Raw genomic sequence first — 15701 nt, forward strand, 5'->3', positions numbered from 1 at the left:
TCACACCAGCGGACACTCCTCTTTACAGCTGATGTAGCTGTTTCCAAATGGTCGACGGTGTAAGAAGGTTGTAGCAATCAAACCTAACATCCCCTCTATCTGTAAAATATTTTATGAGAACAAAGAATTACCCCAGAATTCAAACAGAAAAAAACCTGCAAATGTCTTTCTTCCTAAGATATCTTCATGTAATACTGCATGTTCTGGTCCAAAAAGAGACACTTATCTAACTGGATTTTGACAAACCAGTTCTAGTTTATTTCCGGCAACCCACTCCAGTGTTCTTGCCCGGAGAACCCCAGGGACGGGGGAGCCTGGTGGGCTGCTGTCTATGGGGTCGCACAGAGTCGGACACGACTGAAGCGACTTAGCAGCAGCAGCAGCACAATGAAGATCTTTGAACACCGGTTTCGATGTCAGATTTATAAGCAGCAAGGATATCTATAAAATGTTGATTTAAAAATTGGCCTGGGCCCTGTTACACGAAAAAGATATATTTGGGGAGTCAGGAAGTTAGAAGAGGGAGAAAGTTTACTGACAGTAACTTAACAAATACTACATTTTGTAACAAAAATGTTGGCAGTCATCCATCCACTGATACTATTGATTTTGCTCTATTTATGGAAATGGGCTGATAAACATAACTGACATTATAATGTTGGTCTATAGAAATGGAGCAGTCCTAGGAGGCCCTGCTTACTTGCTTACCTCACAGTATTTCTTCTGATATAAAAGAAACTTGCCAGTGGTTACTTCAGGGGAACAGCACTAGGAATTTATGAAAATGTGGATTAGAAGAAAGGAAATTTACACTTTTCATTTTATTAACTTCTGAACTTTTTAAATTAATGTTGACCATGAATTACTTGTTAAAATAGATATGAAGTAGCGCTGTAAGTTTTAAAATGGTAAAGGTCTGTAAATTAAGTGAAGGCAGTACATCATATTCATTTTGAAAGAGTTATATTATTGTGTATATACATATAAGTTTACAGATAAATTTACAGTAGCTAAATGTATCCAAAAAATCTATATAGAGACACTGTAAATTGGTAGTACTTACCTCTAGGGGTGAGAGTAAGGTAAGAAGTAAGGTATTATTCTATACTCTTCGTTATTTGGTTTTTCACAAGTGCATTCGCTTACTTGCTACCTGCATAATGTTTAAATCAATAAGATGAGGACGGTTTTTATAAAATCCTTTTTCTGCTCCTTGGAAGTTCTTTCCCTTCTCCTAGTAACAGCACCCAGCTTGTTTTGTCTGATTCTGGTGGATCTTCAACCACAGGAGTTAAAGTCAGGGGTGGCACATAACCAAAGAAACACCAATCAGTTCATCTTGCTCAGGAATCTGAATCTGAGCAGAAACACATGTGTACTGGAGGTAGCTGTGAATGAATCACCCAAAGGCAGCTTCTTGAAAGGCTATCCATGTGTATCTGAGGCTCTGAATCCACAAGCGTCCTGGGCTCCTCTCCTTAGTTCTGGTTTATCAGTTCTTCTCTTGTGTGTCCTTTCAGTAAATTCCTTTAGAAAAAAGCAAATGGAGAGAGAAAGAGTAACAAATTTATTGAAAATAATAATAAATTCAGGATCGATCACCTTGAGTCCACAGTTCCTGTAAGACATTCAGGTGAAAGCATCTAATAGACTGTTGAAAATAAGGGCTTGGAACTCAGCAAAGACTAAGAATTGCTGGCACAGATTTAAGAGGTATAAGAGTGCAAGCCAAAGTGTGTGATACAAGAGAGATGAGACAACAAGAGTCAAGGAAGTGACTGAGAACTACCACTGTTACAACCTCACCAGAGCCATGACAGGCTCAGAGAGGTGCACTAGGCCAAAAATAATCCCTGAGTCATGCTTCCAGGGCTTCCGGGGATGGTAACTCTGGCCAATCAGAGCGATGGTAACTCTGGCCAATCAGAGGGATGATGACTCTGACCAATCAGAGGGATGATGACTGGCCAATCAGTAAATACCAGGAAATCCCTGCAGCCAATCAACCCTTGCCAACTCCCTGTCTTTGTTCTTTTAAATACTGCTGTAAATCTGGGCGCCGGGCTCTCCTCAAGACTCCACTGCGCTGGATGAGACAGGAGCCCTGGCTCAAGCTGGCAATAAAACCCCTTTATGCTTTTGCATTGCTGTGGACGTCTTATTCTCTCAGTTTTGGGGACTCGGACTCTGGGCATAACACCACCACCCGAGGATGGGGAAGGAATATCAGGCACTGCTATTTGCCCACCGTGGTTGCCACCACCATCAGGCCATGGTCCCTGGGGAGACCCGCTGTACTCAGTCTTAAGACCTTGAAGATGATTTTGTGTGTATACCTACCCAACGGGCATCGTCACATAGTTGCAAGGTGACGGAAGGTGCGTGATGTCTAGTCATTATAACACGGAGACAGTGTAGCCAGGTGACTGAATAAGAAATTGTACCCATGGGACTTCTCCAGCAGTCCAGGAGTTAAGATGCTGCCTTCCAGCGCAGGAGGCACAGGGCGGATCCCTGGTCTGGGAACTAAGACCCCACATGCTACACAGTGTGGCCAAAAGAAAAAGAGCAAACAAAAAGGAAGAAATTCTATCCAGGTGTGTGTGTGTGTTAGACACTCAGTCGTGTCTGACTCTTTGTGACCCCACAGGCTGTAGCCCACCAGGCTCCTCTGTCCATGGAATTCTCCAGGCAAGAATACTGACTGGAGTGGGTTGCCATTCCCTTCTCCAGGGGATCTTCCCAAACCAGGAACTGAACCTGGATCTCAGTTGCAGGTGGATTCTTTACTGTCTGAGCCACCAGGGAGGCCCTTGTATCCAGGACAAGATGCTAAATCAGATAGTGTGCACCATGAGACGAGCCTTTGCTACCATTTAAGGTGAAACAACTTGTGAGTTTCTCAGGAACTGCCATCACCATGAAAACCCACATTTCATGACAGAGTTGGAGACCTCAAGAGAAACAGAAAGGGAGAGCACCTGATGCCTTCCTTTGGAGGCCTCACCCAGGGCACCTGACACCTGGTGACCTGGCACCCCTGCCAATTAACGTCAGAAAAAGCCCGGGCAGAGTAGAAAACCCACAGCTCCTGCTGCAACAGGCCCTTAGAAACCAGAGGTCACAGACCGATGGTCATCGGGCCTAGTAGCTCTCACTCTTAACTGCACTTTGAAATCACCTGGGACATTTTAAAAAATATTGATGACTGATCCTGCCTCCGAAGAGGCTGACTTAATTGACTCAGAGTGTGATTTGGTATAAGCACTTTTAAAGGCTCCCCACAAGATCCTGATGTGCAGCCAAGGTTTAGGACCCCAAATAAGCCCACAGACATTTTGTTTGACTTGCACTATACCGGCGTGAAAAGTATTTTTTAATTATTTTTCAATAATAAAAAATCAGTCAATTTTCATAGAAAACAAACCTGTGATTACCAAAGAAGAAAGGGCAGTGGGGATAAATGAGGAGTGTGGGATTAACAGATACACACTACTATACATAAACAACAAGGATTTACTGTATAGCACAGGGAACTATATTCAATATCTTGTAATAATCTATAATAGAAAACAATCTGAAAAACTACATATATAATTGAATCACTTTGCTGTACACCTGAAACTAACATAACACAATATTGTAAATCAGCAATACATCAAAAAACAAAAAAGACAGTCAATTTCATACACCCAAATCACCCAGACTGCTGTTGTCTGTTGAAATATCTCTGCACAGTAGACCTGCATTCCCATGGGACACTATTCAGCAGTTCTGAGTTGCAGCCACACCTTATGCAAGCATTTCTCAGCATTCCACAGTCCTCCCTGGCCCACCCCACTTATCACCACAGCACAGAGCCCATGACAGTTGCTGCTTATCATCCTGCTTGTATTGTGGGACTTTCATGTCAGTGTTGAAAGAAGTGAAATAGCGCTTATCTTTGTGTCTCCAGCAGAACAGGAAATAGAAAGGCAGTCCACAGGGGCTGTGTGCCCCATGGGGCCTGCTGCTCATTTTCAGTGACTGCCTGGCTCTTAACGGCATTTGGGTATGTGTCCTAGATTGAAATCTGTTTTCCCAGCAGGAAGATCAATATGCCCCATAACCTGTGGATCAAAGACGTGAGACGTGAGAGATCCCACCTCTCCTTATCTTAATAATTAGTTGCATCTCATACAAAAGAAAACTACATAAAAGAAACAAGAGGCAGCCAATGGCACCAGAGATTGAGTTCCAGAATTAAGGCAATGCAGGAAGTTTGTGGGCTTCCCTGGTGGTTCAGCAGTAAAAGAATCCGCCTGCCAATGGAAGAGATTTGATTTGATCCCTGGGTTGGGAAGACCGTCTGGAGGAGGAAATGGCAACCCACTCCAGTATTCTTGCTTGGGAAATCCATGGACAGAAGAGCCTGGTGGGCTACAGTTCACACGGTCGCAAAAGAATTGGACACGACTTAGAAATTAAACAACAACACAAAACAAGAAGTTTGTATCTTTTGTAGGGGACAAAGGAGGCCAGAGACAAACCTGACCTGTAAAGAGGAAGTGGGGGAGTCACTATTCAACAGGTATATAGTGCCAGCTATGCAAGATCAACAAGTTCCCAGGACTTGCTGTGATTGTAATTAACAATATTGAATCCTGCACTTCCCTGGTAGCTCAGTTGGTAAAGAATCTGCCTGCACTGCAGGAGACCCGGGTTTGATCCCTGGGTTGGGAAAATCCTCTGGAGAAGGCAATGGCAACCCACTCCAGTATTCTCACCTAGAAAATCCCAGGGACAGAGGAACCTTGCAGACTACAGTCCATGGAATCCCAAGAGTCGGACACAACTTAGCAACTAAACCACCACCATCATGTATTTAAACTTTGTCAAAAGGGTACATCTCCAGTTAAATGTTCTTACAAGATTCCAGAACCATGAACCTGGAGTGGGATAGACTATCATCCTTGTGAATATTGAAGCTGCCCTTTGATATTCCAGAGGTGAAGTAGAGGGAAAAGTATGGCCTGGGGATCACAGAGCTCAATAAATGTCAATATTTAGGAGTGACCTGGAGGACAAGGAAGGGAAAAGTGCATCAGTGTTACATCACTAGCCTTATTTGAAAAGAGCAAAGAAGGGGAGGAATATCATGGCAGCTTAGAGGCCCAAGTGTGAGTCCCAGCTCAGACATATCCTAGCTGAAGGATCTGTGCACTAATGAATTAGCCTCTGAGCCTCCATCTGTAAAATGGATGTAATAATAGCGTACCACATAAGGCTGTTAGGAGAATTAGGTGTGAAAACTGTAAGTGCTAACAAAGCACTTAGCACAGGGCCTAGTGGTGGAGCCATGCAGAAAATACATCCTCAGCTCCAGAACACTGAAGACAAGGCTTCCTCCAAGCTCTGGTTCAGAGTCTCTCATGAGGTTGCGGTCGGTTGGCAAGCCCCTTTCCTCCCCAGCTACTGACGGGGTACCTCAGCTCCTTACACGTGGACCTCATCATAGGCTGCCTATCCCCAAAGTATGGCAACCAGTTTCCCCTAGAGGGAAAGACCAGAAAGCGAGCCCAAGAAGGAAGCCACTGTCTTCTAAAACCTAATCTAACACGTGACATTCCATCACTTTTACCATATCCTATTGGTCACACAGACTAACCCCGGTACAATGTGGTACATTGTGGAGGGAACCACACAAGAGTATGAGTGCCTGAGGGGATTCTTAGGGGGGCCTTTGGGGCTGGCCACTACACTTCCCCTCCTTCTTCCTTGCTTTATTTTTCTCCATACCACCTATCACCAACTAACACATCATTACCTTACTTCGCTTATCATCAGCCTCGACACAATAGAATACAAGATGATAGAGATTTCTGCTTGCTTTGCTCGCTGTTGTATCATCAGCCCCTAGAACAGTGCTGGCGTACAGTGGGGCTTCATTCAATGGTGAACAGTGGGCCACCCAGCTGCACCATTTTTACAAGAAATGAGCCTGAATTCCCTGCTAGACAATCACTGCTCATGTGATTGTCACTTTTTTTTTTTTTGGTATAGATGATTTTATTTGCAAAGCAGAAGTAGAGACACAGATGTAAAGAACAAATGTATGGATAGCAAAAGGGGAAGGGCAAGGTGGAAGGAACTGGGAGGTTCGGATTGACACATATACACTATAGATATTATGTATAAAATAGGTAACTAACGAAAACCTACTGTATAATACAGGGAACTCTACTCAGTGCTCTGTGGTGACCTAAATTGGAAGAAAATCCAAAAAAGAGGGGATATATATATATATATAGCTGATTCACTTTGCTATATAGCAGAAACTAACACGACATTGTAAAGCAACTGCTGCTGTCATTTAGTAACGAAGTTATGTCCAACTCTATTTTTAACACATACTCAGCATATATTTGTATGAGAATTTTGACATTAGCTTTTTTTTTAATTTTTTTAAATTATTCTTTGAAAACGTATCTAAGTCCACAGTTTACATGTTTCTACTATATCAGGAGTAGCCTTTAAGGGCTATTGTTGCAGGCATGCTCAGTCGCTCAGTTGTGTCTGACTCTTTGTGACCCTATGAACTGTAGCCTGCCAGGGATGTAGCTCTCTCCATGGGATTCTCCAGGCAAGAATACTGAAGTAGGTGGCCCCTCTCCAGGGGATCCTCCTGACCCAGGGATCGAACCCCCATCTCCTGTGCCTCCTGCATTGCAGGCAGATTCTTTACCCATTGAGCCGCTTGGGAAGCCCTGACACAAATTCAACAAGAACGAGTGTCTCAGAGTGATATTTCAGATCTATCCTATGCTTCTCTCCTCCAGTCCTCTCAGCCAGACTCCCTTAGGACTTTTTTGTAGCAGGAGAGTCCTCTGTCCGAGGCTTTCCACATCTGTCAGATCAAGGACCCAGCACTACCACACTTGTCCCCGGGGGATCCTGCAGGGACTCTTCCTCAGCAAATAAATCCAACCTCTTTTGTTCTGTCCACTGGAGGTTTCAGTATTTACCATATTACTTATATAATCCACATGTTTTGTGTTTATTGTCAAAAACACTTTGGGATTACTGATTAATTTGCTGAGTATCTTATGAACTCGATCTACATTATATTCAAAGTCACGTATTAAACTGCATTCCAGACCTGGGATTCAGATTCTGGCCCCATAATCAGTCTCCTGGGACAAACTGATATTTCACATCCACCCACGCACCCCACTTTTATGAAACTTCGCCCCTGGCAAATGTCAAAGAAGAACATCCTCAGTAACTTCTCTTATCAATTGATCCAAGCAAACACAATGGGCTTGTTTTTCCCCAGAGCTGAAGTCACCTCCTGGCCAGAAGTTAAGTGTTAGGCTCTGGATCAGAGTGTTAAGTGTTAGGCACTGAGCTGAAACCCAAGGCCAAGCAAGAATGAGCGAGAATGTGGAGCTATCAGTTTTTATCACCTATGGTGAACTGGGACAGCACTCGTTTTTGGAAGGATAGAGAAAGGTTTGCAAATCAGAAGAAACGCTGTCCCCAGGCAGGTGGGGCCCCTGGATGTTTCCGCCACCTGTGCTGCTCCCCTCCCCCCAGCCCCTCTCAAGGCCCTCTGGGCAGAAGGCTCTGCTGGCAGTCAGCCAACTCCTCCAGTTCTGATGTGCTTTCAGAGGGGATAACTTCAGATCCCATGCCGTAGCTAGCAAACTCACTTTCAAACATGCACAGTTGGAGGAGATCTGCCAAACCATCACGGAAAGCCAGTTCTCGTCCCCTCCTCCAGGCAAAACCTAGCCAGGTAATTCCAGTGCCTAAGTGACACAGGATATCAGAGAAAGTGTTTAGACCATCAGACATCTTGGAATGTAAGTCCCAAGAGAGCAGGGATTTATATTTTGCTTATCACCATATTTCCAGCACTAGAACAGTATGTAGGCACTCAATAAACTCTGACAGCCCAGGAGCTTCTGTGATTAGCTCAAGTTTGCCCAAGCAGGGTCAGAGTTAAGCCAAGAACTCAGAAACAAAGAAAGAAAAGAATAATTGTTGAGTCTTACTATGTGCAGATAACCATTTCTTTAAATGTATTCCTTACTTCATCTAACTCTTACTACACACTATGTGGTGGCTACCACTATCATCCTCATTCCACAGAAAGTTTATCCAGCAGGTCACAGAGCAGCAGTGTTCATCCATCCATTTGGCAAACAGTTCCTAAGTATCTGCTACTTATCTGACCCCATACCCAGCAAGGGGGATACAGGAGTGAGCAGGAGAGACATGGAGCTGATATTCTAGGGTGGGCGACATCCAATGAGCCAGCAAGACCCAGACTGACAATGCACTTGCCAGTTAGAATACATTCTACAAAGGAAGTCAATGGAGGGAGGTGACAGAGAGAGAGGGGGTAGAGGGAAAGGTCTCTGTTAGGTAGAGTGGTCTGAGAAGGGCTTTTTAAGAGGGGAACATGTAGACTGAGGACTGAAGGATGAGAAGGGTACCCCTGCGATGAGCCTGAGGAAGAGCATTCAGAAAGAAGAGCAAGTGCAAAGGCCTGAGGGACAGAAGGGCATGGCGAGTCGAAGGACCAGGAAGGGAGCAGACAGAACGGTGAAGAGGGGGCCTGGGCTGAGTTCCAGGGACAAGCAAAGGTCAGCTCTCTTCCCCAGGAAAACCTAGGGATGCCTTCCCTCTCCAAACACTTTCTTAGAATGTTTCTGGAGCTTGTTCTCTATCCAAACAAGGAAGTAACCCCAGAGAAAGGAAGGCATGGAATTCAGATGGGGAATTTCAGGATGGAATTGTATGCCCAGGCCCCTGGAGCTTAAAGAGAATCATTCCAGGCTGAAGCAGGAGGGAACAACCTCCCTGAGACAGGATGTTCCAGGGATTTCACACAATGCTGGGGAAGCTTGAGGAAGGGAAGAATACAGTCAAGGCAGACAACACAAGTGAAGGGCAGGCAGTTAAAACTCCATGAAATAAAATGTATCAAATATAAAAATTGGTTGCGGGACTTGCCTGGTGGTAAAGTGGTTGAGAATCTACCTTGCGAAGTAAGGGACGTGGGTTCAATCCCTGATCAGGGAACTAAGATCTCACATGCTACCAGGCAACCAAGTCCTTGGGCCACAAGTACTGAGCCTGTGCAGTCTGGAGCCTGGGCACCACAACTTAGAATGTTGGTGTGCCACAAGGAAAAGCTCCCACATGATGTAACAAAGATCCAAGGTACTGCAACTAAGACCTGATGCAGCCAAATAAATAAGAAAATGTAAACCTTAAAAAAAAATTGATTGTACCATGGATAATATTTGCATAGTAATAATTTATTCAACAAATATTTATTGAGGACTTTTCTATGCCAGGCCCTTATCTGGCTCTGGGGACATATCAGGGAACAAAGGCAAGCTGCTTCCTGTCATGTAACTCATGTTCTAGTTGGGTAGACTCATGTATTTAAAAAAGAACTAAGGTTAGTTTCGTCTTGCATCCTTCTTCAACAGACCAAATAAATACACCTCCTGCATTGTCTGGAAGAATGCTCACTACATGTTTACTGTGGTTATTCCAAGGGGTGATTTCTTGCTCTCTTTTGAGTATATTTTTTCAAATCTCCTAACATTGTATAAAGTATATATGATTTGTGCAAAACACTAAATCACTGCTTTCTGTGTAAAGCAGAAAGCACTAGCTGGGGTGGGAGCTTAAGTCATGTTTATGACTTAAACATGAAAATCATCTCTTACCTGGTGTCCCCAATTCTCTTTTACCACCTTCCAGGACCTGGAGAAGCACAGATTTCTGGGAGACCTTACTATTTTCTGTTCTGCTATGCTGAGTCTGTTTCCTTGACTCAAAAGATAGGGCAGGGATACCAGCTTTGCTGGGAGTTGGAGCAGGTGCCCTTCTATGCCAGAATGTGCTAAGCACACTGGTTGATAAGGCTGCAGCTCTCTAAGTATATAACTGCATTCTGAGTGTGTGAGGAAGGGCCTCACTGTCAGTGCAGTGGGTTCAGGGCAAAGGTCAACAACCAACACAATTCCCTTTGCCTCAGATGGATTCTTCCAGCGTGGCTTCATGCGTGCTTCTCAGATTTAGCATCCCTGCCATTTTGGACTGTATGATTCTGCGTTGTGGGTGGCCTTCCTGTTCATAATAGGATGTCTAACAGCATTCCCCGGCATATATGTAGCAGATCCTCTATAAATGGCTGCTTAGAATTAACTGAATGCAGGAGAACATCTCTCATCCAGAAAAATGCCCTGTCAGATAGCCAGTCAGATCCCATCTCCTCTACCCTATTTTTCCAGGTCCTGTGCAAATGCCACTTCCTCCATAAAGACTTCCTTGATTGCCCCCAACTCTAGTTATAAATACTCTCCCATGCAACTCTGCCACTCTTTAATATTTGTCATTGTCCTATGTATTTACATATGTGTCTTATCTCCACTATTCACAAAGTACCAAGGTGGCCACTAGCTTACCCATAAAAATTATATTCTCTAGCATGCATATTTGACATTTTCTGAAGCATATACAAAATATGAAAGAACTTTCACAATTTGTATTACTTTGAAATATACTACCAAAGTAAAATTTTATTTTAAAATGTATTAACAATATTTCTTGGAGACAACAGGATCCAGGGCCTGTCCGAGAAAAAACTTTACAGATTAACTCATTTTATCCTTACAACAACCCTGTGTAGTAGAAACTTTTCTACCCCATTTTACAGAGAAGGCACAGAGAGGTTAATTAACTTGCCGACTGGTCACACTGGGCTTCCTGGCTGGCTCAACGGTAAAGAATTCGCTTGCAATCCAACAGACCAGCTTCAATCCCTGGGTGGGAAAGATCCCCTAGAGAAGGGAATGGCAACCCACTTCAGTATTCTTGCCTGGAGAATCCCATGGACAAAGGAACCTGGAGGGCTACAGTCCAGCAGGTCGCAAAGAGTCGGACACGAATGAAGCGACTTAGCACTCACTGGTCACACAGGTATGAAGTGGGCAGAGGTCAGATTTAAACCGGGGAGGCAGTCTCCTGTCTGTACTCTCCTAGCTGCTTTAATCTATACTGGCTTTCAAGCAACTTCAAGACCTGCATCCCACTCAGTTCACAGCAGAACTGCAGCTCCCAAAGCTTTTCTGTATAGAATTCTCCAGCAACGGGCCACTAAGCTGAAGTCTCCGACGTCAGGGACCTAGGTTATGCATTCACTACGTTGCCCAAGGGTTAAGCCTCGTGCTTTTCATTAAACAAACTTTCTATTTCTGTTAAAAGCAAGAGATAGAGCAATGCAGGGAAGTTCTTCCTAAAGTCTAACTTCTAGTCATTTCCCAAGCCAACAGAAAAGGGGAATCTGCGGCTGTGGCTGCAATCCGTGACCACCAGGTGGCGCCCGGCATTCCCTGATCAGGAGGGCGGAGCCGCCGCAGATCGCAAAGAGCATGTGGACGCTCGGGCGCCGCTCGGTTGCCAGTTTCCTGCCCCGCTCCGCGCTCCCGGGCTTTGCCCCTACCAGTGCCGGGCCCCCGCGGCCGGCGAAGGACCTCTCGCTCTCCGGCCTCCAAGGCCTGCGCATCGGAACCGCCGCGGCCCCGGAGCGCAGCCAGTCCGTAAGTATCCGCACCGGCAGCTGCGCAGGCCGCACGCCTGGAGGGAGGCCGCGCACGCCGAGGACGCGCCGGGCCAGCGCACCCGCCCCAGCTCCGGCGGGGCCGCGCTTGGGCGGGGAAAGTGCGGCGGCGCGCGGCCGAGCAGCGCCCAGTCTCCCTTTCTCCCGGTGACTTCCGCTTTCTGGCGAAAAAGGGCGATTGTATCCTGCGGTGCAATTGCGGGAAAAGCAGGAAAGGTGGGCGGGGACTGGCTCCTAGGGACCAGTGATAGTTCTAAGCTTGTCACTTCTCTTTTCGAGAACTTAAATTTAAGTAATATATGCTAGGTACTATAATATACATATAAGAATTCTATGTATATTACTAGCATGCTATGAATGTAGAACTGCTTCAGTAAAATAGTGTATATAACAGTATAATGATATAAATGTGTACTGTCAGAGCGATGCTTTCAAGCATGGGCTTTTATGAACGAAATGCTGTCATCTAGCGAGGTGACGATGTCAGGTTGCGGAGCACTGCAGCTAGAGCGGCAGGGCTTTTGGGATCGGGCCTGGGTTCCAAATTCTGGCTCCTGGACTCGGCAGAGGTACCTCGAGGAATCGCGGAACCCCTCTGAGGCCTGGCTTGTTTTTCTGGGAAGAGATTACCGCTGGCATGGGTTTAATTAACATATATAAAGTCTTCAGCATTTAATTTCACTTCTCTCCCCCGGGTTGCAAAGAAATGCCTGACCCAGTTAACTCCACGACTTGGAAGCCCAAAGGACTGTGGGATTAAGGAGGTTACACGGGAGGATAGAGGTGATGTTTATTCAGGGTCTGCAGATAGCAGGAGGCGGTGAGCGGCCTTCAGGAGAGAAGTGAATGGGCAAAGGCGGGAAGGCAGGCAGGCAGAGATCAGCTCTGAGTGGCTGGTCCACTGGATGGACTGTGGGTGCTGAAGGAGGCAGGTGAAATCCAATTCAAATTGTTCATGGAGCTCTGGAAGTTGACTTTAGGCTTACCCCTTCCACGGAGGTGTGCTATTTGACTGTGTTGGAAATATCCCTGGGATTGGTTGCCTACGCTCAAAGTTGGAATCACCGACTTCTCAGGAAAACCCGGCAGTCAGGACCACGCTGGTCGCAGGAGCCCCTTGCACATGTTCACCACCCTGTCCCTTCTGCGCTGCTCTTGCCTGGCATGGAGCTGCTCACAGTGGTGCTGCAGTGGGCGTTTCTGTGTGTGAACAGAGTCTTGTCTTGGGTGAAGTCCTCAGGCTGGCCTTGCTGAGTGAGGAACCAGCTGATACTCAACTCATTTGATGCCAAGAATGGTTGTGCCCGTTTGTCCTCCGAGCAGCGGATGAGAACTGACTCACTCTTCAAGCTTGTGGTTTGACATAGCCCAGGGTGACAAAGGGACCCTGGGCTGGCCTCCCTGCTGGCCACCAGGCCAAGCCTCACCAGAGTGGCCTAGGTTGAGTCATGTCCAGGGTCTGAGCTGGAGCCTGTGGAACTATCTAGGTATGTCCTCCAGCGTCTCCCCTTCGCTGGCCTTGTGCCGAGCTCACGAAGTCACTGAGCCCTGGACACTCGAGTGGGCAGACCTACCAGAGACACATGGTCCAAGGGCTCTAGCAGGAGGGGTGGCCTAAGAGGGAGCACTTATAACAGAGCCCTCCCCACCCTTAAGTCCATCTGCAGCCCACAGTCAGAGTGGGGCGGCTTCTTCCTTGGGCAAAGGCTAGATTTCCCCCACTGAGGTCCTGTCTCTCCATACTGTCCTGACACGCTTCAAAACAAACTGATTGATCACCATCAGGCCCCAAGTTTGGGGTACTGCAGTCCTCTTGTTGAAGCCTCATAACCAGTCTGCAAGGCGGTACCATGACCACTGCCTTCAGAGGAGGAAGTAGAGGTCTGAAAGGTTAAGCAGTTATCCAGGGAATGTCGGGCTTCCCTGATCGCTCAATCGGTAAAGAATCTGCAATGCAGGAGGCCCGGGTTCGATCCCTGGGTCGATCCCTAAGATCCCACATGCTGTGGAGCAACTGAGCCTGCTTGCCACAACTAGACAGCCCACGTGCTACAATGAAAGACTTGTATGACATAACACGAAGGTTCCTCATGCTGCAACTAAGACCTGACATCGCCAAATTTCCATTCATTCATTTTAAAAAAAAAGAAACTTGAACAGAACAGCTGAATAAAGTCTTCTATTCTGGCTGTGAATGAGTACCTTGCTTGAGACCATCTCTCCCATCAGAACCATTGAAGATACACAATTAAAGGACAAAAGAGAAACACGCTGTGTGACGGTAGCAGAGAGACTAAGACAGCTAGGATTTGAGAGGCCAAGATCCGCAAGAGAAGGGAAATTGACTGACCTGAGCCTGGAGTTCTCAAACCCCTCCCTCTGTGTCTGGAGCCCTGTATGGTTCCCAGGATGCGATTCTTGCCTTTGGGGCCAGACAGCGTGGGTTCAGATCCCAGCTCCCCTACTTTGTATCTGTGTGTTTGTGTGACTTCAGGCAAGTGACCCTGCTGTGCCTCAAATTCCTCGTCTGTAAAATACAAATACAGTCGACCTTCCTTATTCCTGGATCCTATACTTGTGCTCCCACTTCCTCACTGTAGTGTATCTGCAGCCCCGAAGTCAATACGCAGGGCCCTTTCAGGGTCATGCTAGATGTGCCCAGAGCAGCAGAACGCCTGAGTCACCCACACTCGCATGACCCTGGCTGAGGTCACAGCAGGCCCTGCCCTCTTGTTTCAGCTCCCACACTGGAAATGAGGATCTTTTTCACAGTCTGTCTGTGGCATATTCTTCATGGTTTAGTTTTGTGGCAGTTTTGTGCTTTTCTTTTTTTTCTGGTTAATTTCACTGTTTAAAGTGGCCCCAAGCATAGTGCTGTCTGGTGTTGCTCTGTGCAGGAAGGCTGTGAGGGACCTTAGGGAGGAAACAGGTGGGCTGGATAAGCTTTGTTCAAAACGTGAGTTTTAGTGCTGTTGGCTGTGAGTCCAGGGTCAGTGAATCAACAACATATATGATAAAGACATCTTTAAACAGAAACACGTGTAAAACCAGGCTGTGCCTTGATCATTTGGTGAAAATGAGACCAGAGGCTCACAGGAACCTCTGCATGATTCCCTCAGGAGCAACTTGCTCATCCACCAACTTTACAGGGCATCTCTGTCATGAATGACGACTGTCACAGTCCAACACTCCCCTCCTAGGCAGGCAGTGAGGACTGAATCACCCAGCTGATGGTGAACACTCCAACGTGCTGTGGGATACTGTGCTTTTCACAGCCACTCTCTCACTTCTCCTTCAGAGCCAGTGTTTTTAAATGGCTATCTGTGTCCTACACCCCCATTTCCTCCTCCTCCCTCACGTCTCAGCCTTAGCCTTTCTCAGCTTGCCCAGGGCCCCGACGGCCCAAGAGAGTAACCACAGCCTCTGTCCCCTCCTCTTAGTGGCAGCCACGGTGCCCTTTGGAGAAGGTGAACCTTGCCGCCAACCTCTGCAGGCCCCTCGGCGTCTTCCCCAGAAGTAGCCCTGCAGCCCGCCTCTCCGTCACTCCCCTGCCGCCTCTCCATTCTGCTGGACCACTTCTCTCTCCTTTCGGGCCTCCATCCCCTCTGACAGCTCTCTGGCTGGTCATAGGTCAGACCCCACTGTTCCGAGGTAGCAGTTAGGTATTGAAAGAAATCAGTGTGTCACAGAGTCCCCTGCAGATCGTGTTATTAAGATCTGTCAGGCAGCAGTCTGCAGGTGCATCCTGGCCATCCAGCTATTTGTGCTTGCTCGTTTTAGTCACATTCTAAGACTTTGCTGACGCTCCTCACCCTCCCTGTGTGCACCACTCCATCCCAGCCAGCAGCACTTCCGGTGATGGTAGGTATGTCCTGAGTCTGTGCCACATGACACCCGACAGGTAGCTAGTGAGACCGAGGAACTGACTTTGCAGTTTTGATCTTACTTCAGTAAATTTACATTTGAATAGGTGCATGCAGTGAGTGGCTACTGCCCTGGGGAGCACAGCCTTGAGAGAGCCTGGGCTAGTGCAGTGTATTGCACTAAAAGAAGGCAAAAAAATTGCCGAGGAAGAAAT

The 15701-nt window shown here is 46.7% G+C and overlaps 1 protein-coding gene and 1 long non-coding RNA gene across 2 annotated transcripts in view; one reads left to right on the top strand and one right to left on the bottom strand.

Annotated features, from left to right (window-relative positions):
• On the bottom strand, window positions 1-11618 carry LOC108636560. Its single transcript, XR_001918437.1, has 4 exons — window positions 11507-11618; window positions 1064-1527; window positions 709-768; window positions 1-99 (listed from the first exon to the last, which is right to left on the bottom strand). It is a non-coding gene; the product is annotated as an uncharacterized LOC108636560 (long non-coding RNA).
• The window catches only part of FXN (frataxin), a 22643-nt gene continuing 18335 nt past the window's right edge, over window positions 11394-15701 (top strand). Inside the window, exon 1 of the mRNA XM_018052049.1 lies at window positions 11394-11603. Coding sequence (XP_017907538.1) covers window positions 11436-11603 — 168 coding nt within the window. The 5' untranslated portion in view covers window positions 11394-11435. The remainder of the gene's footprint in view (window positions 11604-15701) is intronic.

This window comes from Capra hircus, chromosome 8 (genome assembly GCF_001704415.2).
Source record: "Capra hircus breed San Clemente chromosome 8, ASM170441v1, whole genome shotgun sequence".
Taxonomy (NCBI): Eukaryota; Metazoa; Chordata; class Mammalia; order Artiodactyla; family Bovidae; genus Capra; species Capra hircus.